Raw genomic sequence first — 24,742 nt, 5'->3', positions numbered from 1 at the left:
TTATACTCCTCATCTGCAAATATCAACAGTTTATACTCCTTGCCCTCCATATTGAAGCCCCTCACATTAGGGTTGAAATGTAATCACCTAGAAAAGGCTCCATAGTGAGAATGAATATAATCTGTGAGTGGGCACCCCCACATTGCTTCCCCCAGTAGGATAGACTGAAGAGCTGCTTCCATTTAATCTCAGGCCACTCTGTCGAAGGCCTTCTCAGCGTTCATAGAGAGAATCCCTGTTTACCATGTAATGGAAGTTTAGCAGATTATTGTCCCATGCTTCCCTCCCTGGTACAAAGGCCACTTGATAGTGAGACCAATAATAGAAAAAAGTGAGAAAGCAGTTTGTCAGAATGTTTGCCAGAATATTTGCATACAGTTTTACATTCATATCATAATAAATGGCTTTTTGAGTCAAGCCCTTCTCTTCTTTAGGCAACGCTGGTATATGAGTTTCAAAAAATTGTGGTGAGGGTGTTTACATACCAGCAATAGTTTAAAACCATTATAAAATGAGGAGCATGTCCTATTATTTTTACAATTTCTAATACCGCAGTATCATGGGGTAGGTAGGCTGCTGAGAGCGGTACTAAATGTTGGGTGTTTATTACCCTAAAAATCTCCACTTTCATAGAATAAAAAAACAAATAAAAATGAATCAATATGCAGGTCCTGTAATTTTCTATAAATGTATTACAATATGGCAAACTGAAGGCATTCTGTACACAATGGTCTTTAGAGCACCCCCAGAAATATAATCTGTCTGCGTGCAAAACACTGTACTGAGATACAAAGTCAGGTTTTTGGAGTTCTCTGCAACAAAAATATAATTTTTTGTGAGATACTCCACAAGGATTAATCACTTCTAAAGAGATGCAAACACTGTAACTTTTCTCTTCAGAATGCTGGAAGCACATCAGCTACTTGCAATTCATTTGTTATTCCCTCTCAGAATCAGTCCTGCACACTATATCGTCTAACAAAGAGCTATTTCTTAGAGCAGAAACAGGTAGGAATCTGCAATAAAGTACTGTATGTTAAAATATTTGCAATGTACTGTACATTGATCACCAAGTGGGCTTTTGTTTCTCAACAAAAGTGGACTTGTTCTGCCTAACTGGAAAAATACATAATTTGACATTATATACTGGGGTTTTGGTTGCAGCTATATGCCATAACCTCAGTATTTTCTTTTCCCTCAGGCGCTAGACTTTCAGATAAAAGTGATCCTGGTGGTGAATTTGCTGCAGGATCACTTTTAAAAGCTTCCAGATGGTTCCCGGGCTTACATTAACAGTTGTTCAACCTGGAAACCATCTGGCGCCGGCCGTGGTTTGCCATAGAGATAAGCGATGGCAAGATGGCCGCCGCTCATCTCTATGCCCTTGGAGGACTGGAGCGACAGCATGAAAAGCAAAAGATAAAAAATATCTTTTAGACCTCAGATCTCACAAAAAAGAGTACCTGTCATGCTGTGTTGATATCGCAAGGGAATCAAAATTTTTTTTTAAAGCGACAGTGTAAAAACGTAAAATTTTTTATGTACCCCTGTTCCTGCATGCTTGCGCACAGTAGTGAATGCATGAATAGGTCATTCTCACATATGTAAACAGTGTTCACACCATACGTGAGGTGTCCCCGCAAATGTCTGAGTGAGAGCAATAAATGGGGCACGGGACCTCTTTAACTCTAAACTGGTTTCCTGTAGAAATTTTGTTTGCCGCCATTCCACTAGCACATGCAGTTGTAAAATCTGACATGTTGGATGTTGATCCATTAAATTTTATTTTTTTGTATTTTTTTTTATTGCTTTTGAAAAACCTAATACCGTGTAGCACAAAAAAAACAAACAAAAAAACCCAATATATATATATATATATATATATATACACATACATATATATATATATATATATATATATATATATATATATATATATATATATGTATATATATAGAGAGAGAGAGAGAGAGAGAGCGCAGGGTGAAACAGGTCTGTGGTTAATATTGCTGCTGTTTTTGTAGTCATTAGCCAATTCCACTTACTCATATGTATTTACTTGAAAAGCAGCGGTGCTTACTGCCCACTTACTAGTTAAAGGTTACACAAAGTCAAAGTTCGACATGTTTGCCTGCGGTGTAGTTTTTCTTTTATAGGTGAAATTCACATTTTCCTGGAGATCTTACTATGTCGTTTAATGAATTCATTGCTGGGTGGATTTCAGGTAAATCATATATTGCTCAATTGTTCACGTCAATGTGTACATGTGTTTTTATGGCAGAAGAACAAAAGCAAAGGTCTTTGTATTTATATTAGTAGAATGCCTTTGTATTCATTGGAAACATTGCTCTGCACTACAGAGATTATTGCAGTGCTGTGGAACAGTGTGCAGGTAAAAAGGCTTTAGACAGTACTCCCTGAGAAATGTGTGCAAATGTCTCTTATCAAAATAAGAAGGGGCATCTGGGTAAATTCCATTTTACTTAAACATATCGAGGGAGCATTGCTTGAAATCTCCTTACCTGTAAAATCACTTATGTGACACTTTTTTAGGTTGGCCAGAACCAATAACCAATGAAACTCAGTGGTTGAAATAGTGTTCATGTGTTTTGGTCATGTAAAAATAGCATGTTCCCATAAGTCCTCTCACCTTTTTAAAATAATTACTGTATTTGAATATGACAGTGAGCATTCTGATAGATGTCAGAGTATACTTTTGGACTCTATTGACAAAGTGTTTATTTGGTTGAAGATTTCAGGGGCATAGATATTTTTTTCTTCCTGGGGGTTCAGTCTAGGGCATCTAGAGGAAAACAATTATTCAGCATGTGCAGTGTGCTGGGGCAGATTGTGGTTGGGGCAAAATCGACAGGGGCTTAAAATGTGAGCCTACACGCTGTGTACATGGCAACATATGACACAGTTCTTGTATCCAATTTTTTTCTGTAATTACTGTGCCACAAGCACGAGTCTAACTGGGATCAGGAGTGCAGAACACAGAGCGCAGGGGTCAGGATTCAGAAATGCAAACACACAGAACACAGGGGTCAGGCAGTGGGTAACGCACAGGTCAGTAGACAAGAGTACAACAAAAAATCTTTCCCCGAAAGCCAAAATCACCCCTGGCATTAACCCCCCCCCCCCCCCTCCCACTAGTAAAGATCTCCAGTATAGATTCACCCTGCAGTCTGCAGCTCTGTAGGTGCTCTGAGGGGGAAATTTGAACCCCCCCCCCCCCATTCTCTCCCTCCTTATCTACATCCCTTGACAACATTCAGAACCTTGGACCTCTTACCAATTCACCCTGCCACAAGAACAGTGCCTTGCAAAAGTATTCACCCACCTTGCCATTTTTCGTGTTTTGTTGCCTCACAACCTGGAAATAACATGGATTGTTTGAGGATTTGCATTATTTAATTCATAGAACATGCCCACAACTTTGAAGATTTTTTTTTTATTGTGAAGCAAACAAGAAATAGGACAAAATAACAGAAAAAGTCAATGTGCATAACTATTCACACCCCTAAAGTCAATACTTTGTAGTGCCACCTTTTGCAGCTATCACAGCTCCAAGTTGCGTTGGATAAGTCTCTATGAGCTTTCCACATCTTACCACTAAGATTTTTGCCCATTCTTCCTTGCATACCTGCTCCAGCTGCTTCAAGTTGGATGGTTTGCGCTTGTGAACAGCAATCTTTAAGTCTGACCACAAATTTTCTATTGGATTGGGGTCTGGGCATTGACTAAGCCATTCCAACACATTTACATGTTTCCCCTTAAACCACTCAAGTGTTGCTTTAGCAGTGTGTTTGGGGGTCATTGTCCTGCTGGAAGGTGAACCTCTGTCCTAGCCTCAAATAACACACAGAGTGGTACAGGTTTTGCTCAAGAATATCCCTGTATTTAGCACCATCCATCTTTCTCTCAACTCTGACCAGTTTGCCAGTCCCGACTGCTGAAAAACAGGTGTTCTTTGGTTAATGTGATGTGTTGGGTTTGCGCCAGACATAGCGTTTTCATTGATGGCCAAAAAGTTACATTTTAGTTTCATCAGACCAGAGCACCTTCCTCCATACATTTTGGGAGTCTCCCACATGCCTTTTCGCAAACTCAAAATGTGCCATTTTGTTTTTTGCTGACGTACTCTATGGAGCATACAACTTATTGTCATCCTATGGACAGACACTCCAGTCTCTGCTGTGGAACTCTGCAGCTCATTTAGGGTTACCTTAGGTCTCTGTGCTACCTCTCTGATTAAAGTTCTCCTTGCCCGGTCCATGAGTTTTGGTGTGTGGCCATCTCTTGGTAAGTTTGCTGTTGTGCCATGTTCGTTCCATTTGGTTATGATAGATTTGATGGTGCTCCTAGGGATCATGAAAGATTTAGATATTTTTTTTATAACCTAACCCTGACTTGTACTTTTCAACAACATTGTCCCTTACTTGTTTGGAGGGTTCCTTGGTCTTCATGGCAGTGTTTGGTTAGTAGTGCCTCTTGCTTAGGTGTTGCAGCATCTGGGGCCTTTCAAAAAGGTGTGTATATGTAATGACAGATCATGTGACACTTAGATTACACACAGGTGGACATCATTTCACTAACTGTGACTTCTGAAGGTAATTGGTTGCACCAGAGCTTTTATGGGCTTCATAACAAAGGGGGTGAATACATACGCACATGCCAATTATCAGTTTTTATTTATTTATTTACTTATTTATATTTTTCTAATTTTACTTCACCAACTTAGACTATTGTGTTATGATCAATCTTATATAATTCAGATTAAAAAACATTACTAAAGGCTGTAATGTAACAAAATAGGTATAAAGTCAAGGGGGTGAATACTTTTGCAAGGCACTGTATTCTTTTACAACAAGAGAGTGGGTCTCTCAAAAGCTGGTCCAGAAAAACGTTATTGCTAACAAATGAAGTCATTAACAAAAGGCAACATGGGTACTAAGGCATAGGAATCTTCCATAATCCCCTGCCTAAGAAACCATAATGCAGCAACGGCTCTAGGCTTTGTGAGGCCTTAGGCAAACCTGAGACACGAGGCCCCATTCACATCCATAATGGGAAAAATAATTCAAGCGATAAAAATTAACTGTATAAATTGCATATATTAAGAGTTTTAAATTCTATGAACTTAGGAATTCACCGTTTATAGAATTTTCTCTAACCAATTCTTCTTTAATCAAATATATATATTACATATATATTACATGCATATTTCTCCATTTACATAGTTACATAGTTAGTCAGGTTGAAAAAAGACACAAGTCCATCCAGTTCAACCACAAAAAAAATAAATAAATAATATCATACAATCCCATATACCCAATTCTATACCCACAGTTGATCCAGAGGAAGGCAAAAAACCCCAGCAGAGCATGATCCAATTTGCTAAAGCAGGGGAAAAAAATTCCTTCCTGATCCCCCGAGAGGCAATCGGATTTTCCCTGGATCAACTTTACCTATAAATGTTAGTACCCAGTTATATTATGTACACCTAGGAAATAATCCAGGCCCTTTTTAAAGCAATCCACTGAGCAGGCCAGAACCACCTCTGCAGGGAGTCTATTCCACATTTTCACAGCTCTTACTGTGAAGAAACCTTTCCGTATTTGAAGATGAAATCTCTTTTCCTCTAGCTGTAAAGAGTGCCCCCTTGTCTTCTTTGTTGACTGTAAAGTGAATAACTCAACACCAAGTTCACTATATGGACCCCTTATATATTTGTACATGTTGATCATATCCCCCCTTAATCTCCTCTTATCAAGAGTGAATAAATTCAGTTCCTCTAATCTTTCCTCATAGCTGAGTTCCTCCATGCCTCTTATCAGTTTGGTTGCCCTTCTCTGCACTTTCTCCAGTTCCCCAATATCCTCTTTGAGAACTGGTTCCTAAAACTGAACTGCATATTCCAGATGAAGTCTTACTAATGATTTGAACATTGGCAAAATTATATCTCTCTCTCTGGAGTCCATACCTCTCTTAATACAGGAAAGGACTTTGCTCGCTTTGGAAACCGCAGCTTGGCATTGCATGCTATTATTGAGCTTATGATCTACCAAAACCCCCAGATCCTTCTCCAGTATGGATTCCCCCAGTTGTACTCCCCCTAAAATGTATGATGCATGCATATTCTTAGCCCCCAAGTGCACAACTGAAGGTCAGGTTAATATAACCCAGCCAGCACAGAGTTCCCCCATATATCAGTCTGCAGGATTCCCCCTTACAGTGCAAGGGAACTCTGATATAAAGGGGAATGCTGCCGATCATGATCTAAGGGGGTACTTGCAGACTTTGGTGTAAAGGGGAACTCTAATGTAAGGGAGGAGAGGAGTTCTGGTGACCAAAGATTACCTTTATATCAGAGACCACTGCATTCCCCTTTACATCACAGAGTTCCAGCTCTGGAGCATCTTCAGCAGAGTGAGAGAGTCGCAGACATGATATAAGAGATGGTCAGAGACTGCAGACATGATACAAGAGATGATCAGAGACTGAAGACATGAAACAAGAGATGATCAGAGACTGCAGACATGATACAGGAGATTATCAGAGATTACAGACATGATGCAGGAGATAATCAGAGACTGCAGACATGTTACAAGAGATGGTCAGAGACTGCAGACATGATACAAGAGATGGTCAGAGACTGTGCTGACATACTACAGGAGATCATCAGAGACTACAGACATAGTACAGGAGATCATCAGAGACTGCAGACGTGATACAGGAGATGGTCAGAGACTGCAGAGATGATACAAGAGATGATCAGAGGCTGCAGACATGATACAAGAGATCAGTGACGGCTGGTGCTCACAATTCTTGGAGGTGGGGGGTGCAAACAAACTGAAAAAAAAAAAAACATCAACTGCAACCACTGTGCCCTCAAATGCGCCACTGTGCCGATCAAGTGCAGCCAATGTGCCCATTAAGTGCAGCCACTGTGCCCATCAAATGGATGCCACCCCCTTTGTGGCAGACAGCATCTGTTTGATTGGGGGGAGATATGTGCTAGAGGGGCTTTGGGAGGGGAGAAGATATGTGCTGGGGGTGGATTTCATATCCAAGCCCCCTTGTAGCACAAGTCCTAAAGTCCCCCCTAGCACACAGTGGCGCCACTAGGGTTGGTGTCACCTGGTGCGGTAGAACATGGTGTCACGCCCCTGCACTTAGCAGGCTAGTGTGTTGGTGTGGCTCTCCCTCCTTATCCTGTCACAATGGATGGAGCAGGGATGGGATTGAGGGGGCGGGAATAGAGCTGGAATGGGATCGGGGAATAGATGGAGCCAGAATGGGATCAGGGGATGGATAGAGCTAGGATGCGATCGGGGTGGTAGATGGAGCCGGGATGGGATCGGGGATGGAGTGAGCCAGGATGGGATTGAGAGGATCAAGGCAGGCAGGATGGGATTAGGGGTTGGAGGGACACGGGATAGGATTGGGAGGATGGAGGGAGCCGGGATGGGATCAGGGGGATGGAGGGAGCCGGGATGGGATTGGGGGAATGAATAGAGCCGGGATGAGATCAGGGAATGGTTAGAGCTGGGATGGAATGGGGGTGGATGGAGCCACGATGGGATCAGGGGAATGGATGGAGCCGGGAGGGGAACGAGGGGAATGGATGGCGCCGGTTTGGATTGGGGTGGATGGAACTGGGATGGGAATTGGATTGGATTGGGGGTTGGATGGAGCCAGAATGGGATTGGGGTGGGGTAGATGGAGCTGGGATAGTATGGGGGGTGGATGGAGCTGGAATTGGATCGGGGGATTGATGGAGCCGGGATGGGATTGGGGTGGGGTGGATGGAGCTGGGATGGTATGGGGGGATGGCTGGAGCTGGGATTGAATAGGGGGGATGGATGGAGCCAGGATGGGATTGGGGTGGGATGGATGGAGCCGGGACGGGATTGGGGTGGGGTGGATGGAGCCGGAATGGTATGGGGGATGGATGGAGCTGGGATTGGATCGGGGGGATGGATGGAGCCGGCATGGGATTGGGGTTGGATGGATGGAGCCGGGATGGGATTGGGTTGGGGTGGATGGAGCCAGGATGGTATGGGGGATGGATGGAGCTGGGATTGGATCGGGGGGATGGATGGAGCCGAGATGGGATTGGGGTGGGATGGATGGAGCCGGGATGGGATTGGGGTGGGGTGGATGGAGTCGGGATGGTATGGGGGATGGATGGAGCCGGGATTAGAGTGGGGTGGATGGATGGATATCCTTCCCCCCAAATCACTCCAAGTGAACTCTTTGCTTGTTTTCCCCCCTCCCTTGCCCTCTTCTTCATGCCCCTCCTCCCATCCAAAACTAACTTTTAGATTACACAGACCTAAGACAGGCGCAGCTCTCGGTGTAACACATTCTCGCCTCCTACTCTGTGCACAGGAAAACATCACAGCACAGGAGGAGGAGGGGTGGGTTCAGTTCACTCCGCTCCACAGTGCACTGTGTGTGTCAGGCAGTTGGGAACAGATGCCGGCTGCAATGTACAGCACAGAGTAGTGGAGTGGAGCTTGTGGCGTGCGGGAACAGAGACACCCCGCACAAGCCGCGGGCATTGTGGGAATCTGATTCGCCGGGACATCGGGATGAGAATGCAGGGCGGTCTCAGCGAATCATCAAGGTTGCGGTATGGGTAAATTAGGCGGCCATGAGGCCCCTGTGGGGGGGCGAGGCCTAAGCTGACTGCCTAATTTGCCTAATTAGAGAGCCGCCTCTGCCATAATGAATTAGAATTTTGAGAGTCCTTCATATTTGGGTGTAAGACTTGTAAATCTCCCGTCTTTACCAGTAGACTTTACCAGTGAGTTTTCAGTCCAGAGAAGAGCTACTGTTGAGAAAAAACACACTTGAGCAAATGAGGATGTGAATCAACACAGTTCTTTCACCAATTTAATGAGACAGCAAGGTACCCCTTCTTGTAGTTACCCATTTTGAGCACTGGTGATTAGCATTGAGCTGGCTAGAATCTACAGAAGAGAGCTTGTCAAACAAAATACCTGCTGTAGATCAATCACCTTAATTTGCAAGTATTTCTTCTCAATTCCTGTTTGACTATGGGACAGGATGTGAAGGAAAATCACTGCAATGGAACACAGATGGTGAAAAATTTTTTTGCTCTATCCAAAATAAAAAAGAAGTTGTGCCTATAGTTCTACTTTGAGGTAAGGTAATATGTAGATTGGGGAAGGATTAGATCCTCTGTGAATTGTGTTATTGCTATCTTTTGTCTCCTTTAGGAAGATTCGTCCCTCTGTACTGGTGACCATTTTTACTGAATAAGAAAGGCAGGGGCCATCCAACATTTTAGAGTTGTCCCCAGGACAACAGTTATGGAGAAATCTTCCAATAGGGACACACCGGTCTAAGATGGGAATTTACCTCACTTCAGGAAATTTCTTCAAACTTCCTGTTGCATCTCTTGGATAGGAAGTGAATGGATTTTTTGCCAGTGGCACACAGAGAGCAAAAAAGAAACTGGCAGGGGTTTTAACCCTTTCCTACTGTATACGAACAAAAAAAAGCTTGACCATACACCATCCTTACCCACTTTCCACCCAGCTAATGTATATAAACGGTGGGTGCTCTCTAGTTCCAAGAGGTTGTACCCATATGTCCTCCTGCTCCTGTAGCTGCATGATCTGTGATTGCTGTGTCTACTGGACACTTGTTAAAATGAAAACTTTGTGAAAAAAATATATATATATTAAATGAAAATAAATGGCCAACCGGCAGGATTTTGAATGCAGAAGAGACATGCTTTTTCTGCATTAAAATTACCTGCCTGTTCGCCCCTGTACCCCGTCCCAAATTAAAGTGGTCAGCGATCGAGACCTGTCCACCCAAAGATGCCAGCGGATGGCGAGGAGCTCCGGGATGCCGCATCTCTGGATCCAAGGTGAGTATGGTTCTGCTGTAATTTCTAAATTTTCCAAGAAATTGTGACAAAAACAATTACAACTTCAAAAACTCACTATGCCTCTTACTAAATATCTTGGACTGTCTGCTTTCCAAAAATGGGTCATTTGGGGGAATTTTTACTGTCCTGACATTTTAGGGCCTCAATAAATTAGATTAGTACATCAGGATTAATCCACTTTCAACTATACAGTGCATACCTGTAGCACTAACCCCCAAAGGAGCTGCTGTTTTTTGTTGGGCTTACCGTTACCTCAACTGTTCACTGTGTTCATCCTAGGGGTCCCGTTGTAGAGTGAATTAAAGAATGTTAGCTCCGACACTTAGTCTCTTTTCCAAAGATTTATTTGAAAGAACATGAATTTTGCAATTGAGGGATAGATGGTTAAGGGGGGTTCAGGTACCTTGTAATTGCAGGTAAGAGGTATTTCCTTGATTCAGAGGACAAACAGCTTCCACAGGCTGGATCTGCCAACCACCGGATAGGCCTCTCTCACTGACCTAGCAGCCGGTGAGATGATCGGACAATTTTGGTTGTGCAATCCTCTGCCACAGGAAAGCACAACCAGCAACTTGTTGTAAAATTAAAGAGCTGTCACACAGTACCAGTTTCCTTCAGCCAATCCGGCGGTACTGTGTGGTAGGTGACCCGAGATACATCCTCCAACTGAGTCTCCAGGCTTTTCTAGAGGCACCGGCCTTGTTTGCTCGGTCCTCTCTCTGAAAAGTCCTCCCCTGAATTCTCCAATCACTTGGCAGCAAGACAGCACAGGACCATCCCTGGATCGGTAGGCCCCAATACTTCTGGGCCTACCCTTCAGTTGCGAAGCCTTGGCCAGCTGGCCCCGAGACATAAAGTAAGGCAGCACACACCCTAGGCCAGGAGGGCCATGAGGTTGGGATAATGAACCCCAAAAATATGGCGCCTGTACCTTAAGTACCCTTACCCAGAATGCACAGCGGATGAACCACTCCCAGTGGTGACAGCGACACCCACAGCCTAGTGGAAACTAGCACAACCCAGCTGAACTGGTACAGAAACCAGAACTTTGACATAATTAGTCTGAGCCAAACTGCAGCTTCAGACAAACTTAAATTTACAAAAAAAATAGCATCTGTATTGAAAATACCAGCGCTACATACTCCCCCCTCCGCATTAGATGATATCCCTATCGTCTCAGTCCTGAGAGTCTAGTACCTGAATTCCAAAACTTGGATGGGGAAGGGAAAAAGAAAAGGTAATAACACATAGTAAAATTAGCAGTTTCACACATAGAAGGATTACAGCAACAATACTCACAACACCTAAATATCTATCTAGGCCACCCACTCTACAGGGCAGCTTGATAGTAGATCCAGTCCTGAAACAAAACACAGAAAAACAAGAATACACAAATCAGTATACACAGTAGGAAGCAAAGCCCCATTTCTGTGGAAATTACACTTTCTTTATCCTGCTTTGTTTGTAGTGACTAAGTGCAAGAATTCAACCTCTGTTGTGCAAACTTCCACCACCTAGTGGCAGAAAACATCATAACACAAGTCCTTCATGCAAGTACTGTGGCAGGTAGATAATCTTGACCCAAAGCTTTTCTCTATGGGCTAACACTACCTGGCTATACTCCCCACAGTTCTTGTAGTTTAAGAGTTACTTTTCCTCCAGAATTGGCATTAACAGAGCAGTCACTGTATCAGATCACCAATAAAAGCGAGGATCAAACAATGTCAAAGCTTTTCCTTATGTATCCACAGTGGTAATAAAGTATACGTTACTTTGCCCGGCCAGCAAATGATTACTTTGTCTGCATAGATATGTTTCCCATAGCTCCAATGTAGAAGACATCCGGTAAGCCAATCATCCATGCTGGAAGAACACCGTGGCTTTCTGAAGGGCTTTGGCACTTTTAAATAGTCCCAAACATCTTTGACGTACCAACTTTCTCTGTTCCCCTCGATCTCCTGCATAACCTCTTTGGGGACGTAGGGAAACTCCAGCCCATACTCAGTGGCCACCCGTTTGTTTAATAACTGTTGTGATCGGGAAAGTCTCCACAGAGATCGGGCACTTCCTAATCCAGGGGGCCGAGTCCCTCTATGTACATTTTCCCCAGATTTCTCACCCGCAGAGGCGGCTCTAGGCTTTGCGAGGCCTTAGGCAAATTTGAGACATGAGGCCCCATTCACATCCATAATGGGAAAAATAATTCAAGCAATAAAAATTAACTGTATAAATTGCATATATTAAGAGTTTTAAATTCTATGAACTATGAATACACTGTTTATAGAATTTTCTCTAACCAGTTCTTCTTTAATCAAATATATATATATATTACATATATATATATATATATATATATTATATATAACACGCATATTTTTCCTTTGACATGAAGGTCAGGTTAATATAACCCAGCCAGCATAGAGTTGCCCCATATATCAGAGTCTGCAGGATTCCCCCTTACAGTGCAAGTGAACACTGATGTAAAGGGGAATGCTGCGGATTATGATCTAAGGGGCAATCTGCAGACTTTGGTGTAAAGGGGAACTCTAATGTAAGGGAGGGGGGGAGCGCTGGTGACCAAAAATTACATTTATATCAGGGTCCACTGCATTCCCCTTTACATCACAGAGTTCCAACTTGTATTTAAATTGCAAACTCTAATGTGGAGGCGGCTCTGGAGCTCCTTCCGCAGAGTGAGAGAGTCGCAGACATGATGCAAGAGATGATCAGAGACTGCAGACATGATACAGGAGATGATCAGAGACTGCAGACGTGATACAGGAGATGATCAGAGACTGCAGACATGATACAGGAGATGATCAGAGACTGCAGACATAGTACAGGAGATGATCAGAGACTGCAGACATAGTACAGGAGATGATCAGAGACTGCAGACGTGATACAGGAGATGGTCAGAGACTACAGACATGGTAGAAGAGATCTAGAGACTGCAGACATGATTAGGGATGAGCCGAACACCCCCCGGTTCGGTTCGCACCAGAACTTGCGAACGACCCCCGCGTTCGGTACGAACGTTAGAACCCCATTGAAGTCTATGGGACTCGAACGTTCGAATTGGAAAGTGCTAATTTTAACGGCTAATATGCAAGATAGTGTCCTAAAAAGGGTTTGGGGACCTGCCTCCTGCCTCAGGGGACAAGGGTCACTGCAAAAAAAAGTTTTAAAAACTGCCGTTTTGGCGGGAGCACTGATTTTAATGACGATTAAAGTGAAAAAAAAAAAAGTGAAATATTCCTTTAAATATGGTGCCTGGGGGGTGTCTGTAGTATGCCTGTGAAGTGCCACGTGTTTCCCGTGTTTAGAACAGTCCCTGCACAAAATGACATTAAACGGAAATAACACCATTTAAAACTGCTTGCGGTTTTAATGTTATATCTGGTTCCTGCAATATGGTTGAAAATCATTGAGAAACATGGCATGGGTAGCCCTCCCTGCCCATTACCAGCCTATTTGGGTCTTGTACGCATATTAAGGGGAACCCCGTACCCATATTAAAAAAAGGAAATGCGTGTGGCCCCCAGGCCCTATATACTCAGAACAGCAGTATACAGGCGGTGCAAACAAGACAGGGACTGTGTAGGTTTGTTGTGTTAAGTTGAATCTGTTTGTCATTTTCAACCGGTACATTTTTAAAGTGTAGCTCCAGTCAAAAAAACTATCTTTAAGCTTTTTGGAAAACATAGGGAAGGGTTATCACCCCTGTATAATTTGTTTTGTCGTCCATCTTTTTTCATCTCACTTGCTGCTGTCTCCTTGCGTTTGCAAGTAGGAGATGTTTGTAAGTTGGATGTTTGAAAGTAGGGGCCTGCCCTATATTATAGCGGTATGTACTGGGTACAGAGCACGCAGACAGCACGCACTATCTCCTAACACTACTGACTGCAAGCTCTATTATTAACCACTTGTTAGCCCAATGTTTGCATAAAGTGAAAGATGAAGTTATGCTGAGTAAATAGATATCAAACATGTCACTCTTCAAAATTGCACATGCCCGTGGAATGGCGCCAAACGTCGCTACTTAAAAAATCCCCATAGGCGACGCTTTCATTTTTTTTTTTACTGGTTACATGTTTTGAGTTGCAGAGGAGGTCTAGGACTAGAATTATTGCTCTCGCTCTAACATTCTCGGCGATACCTCACATGTGTGGCACATGCGAGCACATGGGGACATGGGCGCTTTAATTTTTATTTTATTTTTTTATTGTTCATTTTACTTTATTTTTTTTGTTTGACATTTTCTTCCCCAAAAATATATTTTTGATCACTTTTATTCCTATTACAAGAAATGTAAACATCCCTTGTAATAGGAATATGGGGTGACAGGTCCTCTTTACAGTGAAATCTGGGGGGTCAATATGACCCCACATCTCACCTCTAGGCTGGGAAGCCTGAAATAAAAAATAAAAAAAAGATTCTGGCTTTGATCGTACTGGCGAGTTGGTAGAAGCACCGGAGGGCGGTGAGGGGTGGGGGGGGCGTCTATGGCTGGGTATTTCAGGGTATCACCGAGTATGGCTGGGTATCTCTGAGTATGGCTGGGTATGGCAATTTATGGCAGGGTATTACAGAGTATTGGCGGGGTATTGGCAGGGTACTACAGAGTAATAGCAGGGTACTGCAGAGTATTGGGGGGTACTACAGAGTAATGGCAGGGTACTGCAGAGTATTGGGGGGTACTACAGAGTAATGGCAGGGTACTGCAGAGTATTGGGGGTACTGTAGAGTAATGGCGGGTACTGCAGAGTAATGGCGGGTACTGCAGAGTATTGGGGGGTACTGCAGAGTAATGGGGGTTACTGCAGAGTAATGGGGGGTACTGCAGAGTAATGGCAGGGTACTGCACTGCAGAGTAATGGCAGGGTACTGCAGAGTATTGGGGGTACTGCAGAGTAATGGCGGGTACTGCAGAGTAATGGCGGGTACTGCAGAGTATTGGGGGGTACTGCAGAGTAATGGGGGTTACTGCAGAGTAATGGGGGGTACTGCAGAGTAATGGCAGGGTACTGCACTGCAGAGTAATGGCAGGGTACTGCACTGCAGAGTAATGGCGGGGTACTGCAGAGTAATGGCAGGGTACTGCAGAGTATGCACTGGTATTGCAGAGTATTGGCAGGGAATTGAGGGGTTAAATTCGGTGAGCAGCGATGTGGGCACTGCAGATGCAGCCCACATCGCTGCTGACACCGATCTCTTTCCCCTCCGCTGTACCGATCGGTACAGAGAGGGGAGGGAGGAACAGGCGTCATAACATGACGCCGGTTTGTTTCCAAGTGATCACTCCGTCTCCATTTGACGGAGCAATCACGTGGTAAACGGCCAATATGAGCGGCCGTTTACCGTGATCCGTGATGAGACCCGGCGGTCACGGATGCTCTCGAGTGCGCACACCTCGGGGCACGCGAGAGCAGAATTCTGGGAGGCCGTTAATTAACGGCCTCTCAGAGTTAAACAACCCCCCTGAAGCCGTTAATCGGCAATGGGCAGTTGTTAAGTGGTTAAAGCTAGATCACTAGCTATATAGGTGAGGTGAATATAGAGGTGTATACTGCAGTCAGGGCACAGACAACAACCACTACACAGCAGCAAGATAGGAAATCAGCCAAAAACGATTGGTGTGTACTGTGTTGAAGGTACACAGAACACCCACTGCTTCAGATGCTAAGTAACACACTACACGAGTATATAGTGTGGGGCGTGCACTACACAGCCTGAGCTATGATTGGCCACAGGCAGGATGCCTGTGGCCAATCATGGCTCTCCTCGCTGCCGGCGCTGCAATTGGCCAAGCATGCGGGGTCACAGTGCATGCTTGGCCAATCATGGGGCAGCAATGCACTGCGCCACCGCAGTGCATTGTGGTCCGCGCGCGCGTCACTCGAATTTTGACGCGAGCGGCCCAAACGTTCGGAATTCGCCGAACGGCCGAACAGCCAATGTTCGAGTCGAACGTACGTTCGACTCGAACACGAAGCTCATCCCTAGACATGATACAGGAGATGGTCAGAGACTGCAGACGTGATACAGGAGATGGTCAGAGACTGCAGACATTAAACAGGAGATGGTCAGAGACTGCAGACATGATACAAGAGATGGCCAGAGACTGCAGACATGATAGAAGAGATGGCCAGAGACTGCAGACATGATACAGGAGATGGTCAGAGACTGCAGACACGATACAGGAGATGGCCAGAGACTGCAGACATGATACAGGAGATGGTCAGAGACTGCAGACATGACACAAGAGATGGTCAGAGACTGTGCTGACATAGTACAGGAGATGCTCAGAGACTGCAGACGTAATACAGGAGATAGTCAGAGGCTTCAGGCATGATACAAGATCAATGGCGGCTGGTGCTCACAATTCTTTGGGGGGGGGGGGTGTAAAGAAAACTGAAAAATTCAACAACAAAAAAAAGAAACATCAAATACAGCCACTGTGTCCTCAAATGTGGCCACTGTGCCCATCAAATACAGCCACTCTGCCCATCAAGTGCAGCCACTGTGCCCATCAAATGCAGCCACTCTGCCCATCAAGTGCAGCCACTGTGCTCATCAAATGCAGCCACTGTGACCATCAAAAGCAGCCACTGTGACCATCAAAAGCAGCCACTGTGACCATTAAATGCAGCCACTGTGCCATCAAATGCAGCCTCTGTGCCCATCAAATGCATGCCAACCCCTTTGTGGCAGACAGCATCTGTTTGATTGGGGGGAGGATATGTGCTAGGGGGGGCTTTGGGAGGGGAGAAGATATGTGCTGGGGGGGTGGATTTCATATCCAAGCCCCCTTGTAGCACAAGTCCTAAAGTCCCCCCCAGCACACAGTGGCGCCACTAGGGTTGGTGTCACCTGGTGCGGTAGAACATGGTGTCACCCCCCTGCATTTGGCAGGATAGTGTGCTGGTGTGACTCTCCCTCCTTAACCTGTCACAATGGATGGAGCAGGGATGGGATTGGGGGGGGGGGGTAGAGCTGGAATGGGATCGGGGAATGGATGGAGCCAAAATGGGAATGGGGGATGGATAGAGCTAGGATGAGATTGGGGTGGTAGGTGGAGCCGGGAGGGGATCGGAGGGATGCAGGGAGCCAGGATGGGATTGGGGGGGATGGAGGGAGCCGGGATGGGATCGGGGGGATGGAGGGAGCAGAAATGAAATTGGGGGGATGCATGGAGCCGGGATGGGATCGGGGAGAATGGATGTAGCCGGGATGAGATTGGGGGAATGAATGGAGCCGGGATTGGGGTGGGTGGATGGAGCTGGGATGGGGGGGTGGGGTGGATGGAGCTGGGATGATAAGGGGGGATGGGATGGAAATTGGATTGGATCGGGGGGTGGGGTGGATGAGCTGGGATATTACGGGGGACTGGATTGGGGGGGATGGATGGAGCCGTTATGGGATGGATGGAGGCGGGATGGGATGGATGGAGCCGGGATGGTATGGGGGGATGGATGGAGCTGGAATTGGATCGAGGGGGGATGGATGGAGCCGGGATTGGATCGGGGGGATGGAGCCGGGATGGGATTGGGGTGGAGTGGATGGAGCTGGGGATGGATGGAGCTGAGATTGGATCAGGGGGATGGATGGAGCCGGAATTGGGGTGGGGTGGATGGAGCTGGGATGGTATGGGGGGATGGATGGATATCCTCTCCCCAAATAGCTCCAAGTTAACTCTGCTTGTCCCTCGCCCTCTTGTTTATGCCCCCCTCCCCTCCAAGGCTAATGTTTAGATTACACAGACCTCAGACCAGCGCGGCTCTCGGTGAATGCTGTGACTTGTTCCCTCCTCCTCCACTGTGTACAGGAAAACATCACAGCACAGGAGAAGGGGCGGGTTCAGTTCGTTCCGCTCCACAGTGCACTGTGTGTCAGCCAGCTGGGGTGAGATCCCGGCTGCAATGCACAACGGAGTGGAGTGGAGCTTGCAGCATGCGGGAACGGAGACACCCCGCACAAGCCGTGGGAATCTGATTCGTCGGGACTTCGGGTCAAGAATTCAAGGCGGTCCCAGCGAATCATGGAGCTTGTGGTATGGGCAAATTAGGCGGTCGCGACTCGCGGGGCCCCTGCGGGTGCGAGGCCTAAGGCGACCGCCTAATTTGCCTAATTAGAGAGCCGCCTCTGCTCACCCGTTCCTGATGTGGATTCCTCAGGAGTGATCTCTCTCTGGATCCGGTTCAGGCAGTCTCTGGGGTAGGCCTCAACCACGGCCGCGGGAGGCTTTAACGTATCCCACCTTCTTTTGGGCAGGTGCAGTGAAGTGGGTAGTAGTAGAAGTGACAGCTTTAGCGATGTCCACTGTTGTTCCTCCGATGGCAGTAACAGCCCCATCTCCCTCTGGAACACTTGGTGTAGCAGGCTTTGAGAACGTAGGCCTGACTGTAGGAGTGAACTTGGCAGTCTCCTCAGTGGTGCTGCCAGCGGCCCAATCCATCCGGTAGGCACAAGGTGGCACGGTGGGTTGCACTACTGTGAATAGGTACTCCCCGCAGGACGGGGGTTTGCGATCAGTCCCTCGCACCTGTTGCATAGCATACCCAAGGCCTCGACATCTCCTGTACATCATGTACAGTACGAAATGCCTCAGGCGAATTCCAGTTTCTGCCAATAATGTTCCAGGCAATCTGACAATTGTAGTGGTACCCCCAGAGAACATCCTGGGCCCCATAGCAGACTGCATTCCTAGCATTTGGAACATTTTGGCAACAAACAGATCCTTCCCTCTGAATGCTTCGACACACACACGCGGTATCTCACTCAGCAAGTAGACAGAAGACTCCTCCCACTGGCTCCTCTGGTGAAGTAACTCCCGGGCTTTCTTGACTCCACCCACAGCTCACGCGCCAGGCATTGACCCGCAATTAACCCCTTGTGGAAAAAGTATGGTGCAGTCTAGCACCCTCTATTGCATACATTTCCAGTGAATAGTTTCCTTGAGTTGTGAAAGGTAACGACAAATCCCGGACTTGGGCCCCCACATTTAGCACTAACCCCCGAAGGAGCTGCTGTTTTTTTTGGGCTTACCATTACCTCACATGTTCACTGTGTCTGTCCTAGGGGTCCCGTTGTAGAGTGGATTAAAGAATATTAGCTCCGACACTTAGTCCTTTTTCCAAAGATTTATTTGAAAGAACATGAATTTTGCAATAGAGGGTTAAGGGGGATTCAAGTACCTTGTAATTGTGGGTTAGAGGTATTTCCTTAATCCAGAGGACAAACAGCTTCCACAGGCTGGATCTGGCAACCACCGGATAGGCCTCTCTCACTGAACTAGAAGCCAATGAGACGCTCGGACAAAGTCTCTGCCACAGGCTTGTCAATTCAACGGAATCATTGTGCAATCCTCTGCCACAGAAAAGCACAACCAGCAACTTGTGGTAAAATGAAAGCGCTGTCACACAGTACCAGTTTCTTTCAGCCAACCCGGCGGTACTGTGTGGTAGGTGACCTTGGATACATCCTCCAACTGGGTCTCCAGGCTTTTCTAGAGGCACCGGCCTTTTTGCTCGGTCCTCTCTCTGAAAAGTCCTCCCCTGAATTCTCCAATCGCTTGGCAGCAAGACAGCACAGTACCATCCCTGGATCCTCCAGCTGCTTGGCTTCTTCCTGCAGGCAAGACAGCACAGGACCATCCCTGGATCGGTAGGCCCCAATACTTCTGGGCCTACCCTTCAGTTGTGAAGCCTCGGGCCAGCCGGCCCAGAGACATACAGTAAGGCAGCACACACCCTAGGCCAGGAGGGCCATGAGGTCGGGATAACGAACCCCAAAAATATGGCACCTGTACCTTAAGTACAATTACCCAGAATGCACAGCGGGTGAATCACTCCCAGTGGTGACAGCGACACCCACAGCCAAGTGGAAACTAGCACAACCCAGCTGAACTGGTACAGAAACCAGAACTTTGACATAATTAGTCTGAGCCAAACTGCAGCTTCAGATAAACTTAAATTTACAAAAATAATAGTGTCTGTATTGAAAATACCAGCGCCACATACCATGTGTAGCATCCTCTACTTTTAGGTAGGTGCTAGATTAGTATGTTTTTAGTTGCAGGACTAGATACATACAGGTACATTTAGCCAGGCCTGTGTTTCTATTCCAGGCCTGATTATTTTGATCTGGGACGTGTTAGTATAGTGGGGGCTGTGGCCACCTACACTTGGGCTCAGAGATCCTCTCCTGCTTTCAGTGGAATTGTTCTGGAAGGGAGGCTGGACTTGACACCCAAATACCAGGCAGCTCATGTGGGGGACTCTGACCAATCATTAATTTGCATTGGCAGTGGGCAGGCCTCTCATATAAGCTTTGGTCACATGCTTCCAAGGGGGAGTCGTGGAGCGCAGGAAAGACAGCATGGCGTGTTGAGGTGCTGTGCCGGGTATCCCCATGCGGGGATGGGCCGTGTGCGCGGAGGAGGGATGGAGGAGCCACGGAGAAGGAGCTAAAGTTGAGGATCCTCATCTCTGCAGAGTACATCAGGTTTCTGTGACCGGCGAACACAGTGCTTGACTGCAAAGAGGATCAAGTGGAGGAAGTAGGAGTAAAGCGGCGGAAGTAGACCAGCTATCGGATTTCTGTGACCGGGGAACACAGGACTTCGATACAAAGGAGAAGGTCAGTGTAACGTCGAAGAAGCAGAGGTACTGGAGAGTGTAGCGTAGCATGCTGTGTGGCCGGGGAGCACAGTATGGACAGAAGTGGATGGGCTGGAGCAATAATCTTTCGTTTAACATGTGCCAAGTTTACTTTGCAACAACTTCCAGAGACTGTGGTTCTGTTAGTTCTTTGAGACATGGAAGATGGGCAGTATAGGCCTTTGGCTCTCTATTTGTAGCAGGAACCCCACATCAGTCGAATACAGGGGAATTATTCAGAGTGATTTCCCGTGTTCAATTGGAAGCCATGAGTAGTAAATCTTCAGTCAAATAGATAACAGAAGAGGCAATAGTCTGCAGTAAAGACTCTACCGGGGAAATCCATAAACAAGGCCATGGATGGTAACCAATCCTTCTGAAATATTCATGGGCATCTCATACATCCCTCATATCTCTCTAAGTTTATCCCACAAATAAAATCAAGAAAACTAAACAACTGACTGTTTATTGTCTTTTGGGTGATTGATGAGGGGATGGCAGCAGGGTGATTGGCGGATTGCTACAACCAAACCTGCAGCCCCTGCAGGTGTACCGCTACACATAGTTTTGTAGACTCTATAACTTTCACACAGACTAAATAACATGTTGTACACTAATTTGGGTTATTTTTTAAACAAAGAAGTGTAGCAGAATACATGAAGAGAGATTATCAATATGCAAAATTGTATAACAAAACATGTTCTTTAAGAAAATAAAATTGATTATACTTTTTTCATATAGCAAGAAATTAAAAACCCAGTAGTTATTAAAGTGGAGGGCTACCCTAAAAAAAAAAAAAAAAAAAAAAACAGCATTAATATCCTTAAAAAAAAAAATGTTTACCTTACCAGAAATCCCTGTTGCTAGACAGTCTTCCTAATCTGCCTCTTCCTACTCCGCGGTGATCTTCGGTCTTCTCTTCTCCTCGCGTTGTCTTCTGGGTAATGGGTCTCGCTGTGTTCTGGGAACCGTGTGTTTCCTAACACAGCGCGTCCCATTCACAAAGCAATGCGCAACTCGCGCATGCGCAGTAGGAAACGGGCAGTGAAGCCGCAAAGGCTCCACTGCCTGTTTCCCTTAGTGAGGATGGTGGCGCTAGAACCCGAGAGCCGAGGGACGGGTCGGCCTTGGGCGGCCAACATCGCGGGCGCCCTGGAAAGGTAAGTGTCATTATTAAAAGTCAGCAGCTACTTTTTTTTAGCTGCTGACTTTAAAAAAAAAAAATCCCTGCTGGAACACCCCTTTAATGTACATACTGTCAAAAGAAAGACGTTTTGCATGACCGAGTAATTGCATTGACAATGTGACAGCACTGAAAACTTAAAAATTTAATCGAGGTGGTTAAATGACCTTTATTCCTACAGCATTGAAAATACAGTCTCGATACTTCAGGTCTTTTCACACCGCAACACATGTGATTCAACATATGTGCTTTGTATTATAAAGAGTATTGTGTTGGGCAGCTCATTTATTTTGAATTGGCTATCAGTTCACCTCAGTATACAAATTTTTTTTACCAGTCTCTGGTTTTAAGGATTCCCACCCCAAATATGAAACATACTTTCTAGCGGGCCTCCAGCTCAGGGAACCCATGTAAGCTAATAGTGTCATATTCTCCAAATGTTTAATGCACAGGAAGTGTACAAAAGTCAACAAATGCAAATGTATGCATGTACTGAGTGCAATGTAGGGTTGCCACCTTTTCTTCAAGCCAAACCCAGACACTTTAGTGGCACGGGATGTTTTTCTTTCAAGGAGAGTGAGGCAATACACATAGCACGCTGCAGCCAACAGTGGGTGTGGCCAAACTACTCTTGCTATTGTCATCACCCCGCCCCCCCCAGGGATGCCAAACCTGCCCCCAAACAGCTGCCCATAGTTCCTGGACAGCAACAGATTTGTGTGTTTTACTTGGGGAGCCACAGCCCAGCCTGAATAATGTGTCCAGGTTTCAGGAAGACTGAAACCCAGACACAAGATTCAAAACCCGGACTGTCCAGGTGAATCCTAGACAGGTGGCACCCTAGTGCAATGTTAGACCTGGATTGCCAGAATACAGAAAAAAAAAAATTACTTTTGGGTAAAAGCATTTTTAAATGGCAGGCCCATAAGTTAATACCCCATGGTATGTGGGTAAAAAATGTTTTGTGTTTCACCCCTTTGTGCACACAATCTGTATATAAAAAATCCCAGCACAGTGACCAGTGCTGGGGACATGTTTATAAATACCATCTCTTTGAAAGCCAGTAGCAGACACTTTGCACAGTTACATGCTCTCAATCACGGTTGAACCCATCAGGTTTCTCACCTGCAGTCCACTTGCTGTGCAATCACTTTGTCCAGTAATAATAAAAAAGAAAAAAAGGAACACATTCTGAACAAAATAGTTTGCATATTTGTGTATTTATTTGCGTAGTAATAATAATAATAATAAAAAGACAAGGGGTTTTACTAAAACCAAATTAAAGGTTTATATGTCCTTAAAGGATAGGTTTGCAGAAATAAAATGTGCATTCAGGCTAGGTTCAGACCTATGTGCTGTTGTGGAAAATTTTACTGGATGTATTTTATTATGTATTGTCATAAGAGTCCCCCTGTGTTCATTCTCCCCTAGCCCAGTCGAAAATAGCTGACTGGGGCAGACTGACACTGGTTGAGATCCATTAGGTAGCGGATAGCTTCCTGGGATTGGAAAGAGGGGTTTGCAGAGTGGGGGTATGTCCACCAGGGAAAGGGCCCCTGTGCGTCTGGAGGCATATGCTTGCTCTGTAAGGATTGGTTGTGGACGGATGTGCGCTCATTGCTCACTGCTGTGTCTGATCACCACATATGGAGATAGGCGGCGCACATCTGTGGATAACCTTCCATCCACAGGGAAGTGTAGAATAATCCAGGTATACATTGTTCTCTGGAACAATGTATATTAATGATTTCTATCTACAAAATTGTAATCATCGTTTATTGATTTTATATGGTTCGCATCATTGAAAACATTTAGTCAGTTTGCGTCATTGACTATTTGAATGTATACATGTCTGTGATTGTTTTTTTTTGAAGGAAAACAAATGTCTGATTGGCTGTCTGTGAAGACACCACTTTCTTCTGCATTGTATTGCATTGTATTGTATTGTATTGTATTGCTCAACTAATGCTGTTGGAAGGGTTCCTGTGTTGTCAAATCCTTATATGGTCATTTACATCCGGTGAGGTCACAAGCTTTGTAGGAGGTGTTTAGCTGTTGAAGGCAAACCCTCCAGGGCGTGGTTTCCTGTTGAAATGTAAATAAAAGATTTGCTCAGCTCGGAGAGGTCACACATGCTGACCGATTGGAGAATGAAAGAATGCTGGTGATGTCTCTTTAATGGGGAACCAGAGGGGCCTGGCAGAAGAGCAGCCAGGCTGAGATGAGGATGTACGAATGCGGGAGATGTCTGAATACTTGGATGAGTGAGTTGAAAGGTAAAAAGTATTATATCATTAAGATGAAAATTTTATTATTATTAGAAACAGGAGATTTGGCTGTGTGCTCTGCGTACCTCCAAAATTTTGCAAACAGTGCGTGGCTGTGGGTACGGGAATTGCATCTGTTCCCGCAGCCAAATCGCACTGCTCATTCTGAATGGCACCCCCACACATCTCAGCACCATGTTTGCGAGTGCAAGAACTGCAGAGAAATCGCATGGTCAAAAAGACCATGCAATTTATCTGTGGCAACGTTTTTGAAAAGATGCATGCACCTTTTTTGTGGAAACGCAGGCACAGCAGCCGCAGAAATTCTAAGGTGTGAAACTAACATTATTTTTGCTGCAGAAGCTTGTAAAACATTTCACTTGTAATCAGTGGATCAGGGGTGGAATGTCATGCTTCAGCAGACAAGTCCTGCAGCCATTAACTCAAACCTTCAATATGGGCTGACTGTTTACAAGCTGCAGGGCGTGAGTTGAACTACGAGAGCGCTCATCAATGCCTTTTCAGTCCATTCAGAACTACAAGCCATCAGCCATGATGGCTGACAGTAGTTTTAGTCTATGCATTCTTAGAAAACTGTGAATGACACAGCTATGCAGGACTCCACCCACACAGCAGTTCTGTTTTTTAATTGCGGGTGCAGAGAGAAGAGGTTACGTGTTCCGCTCTAAATACAGGTGGAACA

The 24,742-nt window shown here is 45.5% G+C and overlaps 1 protein-coding gene across 4 annotated transcripts in view; it reads left to right on the top strand.

The window, feature by feature from the left end:
- The first annotated feature begins 2,068 nt into the window (after positions 1-2,068).
- SLC25A45 (solute carrier family 25 member 45) overlaps positions 2,069-24,742 on the top strand; it is a 146,325-nt gene continuing 123,651 nt past the window's right edge. Inside the window, exon 1 of one of the 4 annotated variants that reach the window (XM_077459174.1) lies at positions 2,069-2,224. In XM_077459174.1, coding sequence (XP_077315300.1) covers positions 2,188-2,224 — 37 coding nt within the window. In that variant the 5' untranslated portion in view covers positions 2,069-2,187. The remainder of the gene's footprint in view (positions 2,225-24,742) is intronic. The other 3 variants (XM_077459157.1, XM_077459183.1, XM_077459165.1) reach the window with 3 other exon arrangements.

The sequence above is a fragment of the Lithobates pipiens genome, unplaced genomic scaffold (genome assembly GCF_037356315.1).
Source record: "Lithobates pipiens isolate NorthernLeopardFrog02 unplaced genomic scaffold, aLitPip1_a1.2 Scaffold_10, whole genome shotgun sequence".
NCBI classification, from domain to species: Eukaryota; Metazoa; Chordata; class Amphibia; order Anura; family Ranidae; genus Lithobates; species Lithobates pipiens.
The sequence above is the reverse complement of the archived record's forward strand: the minus strand, read 5'-3'. Positions and strand labels throughout refer to the sequence as shown.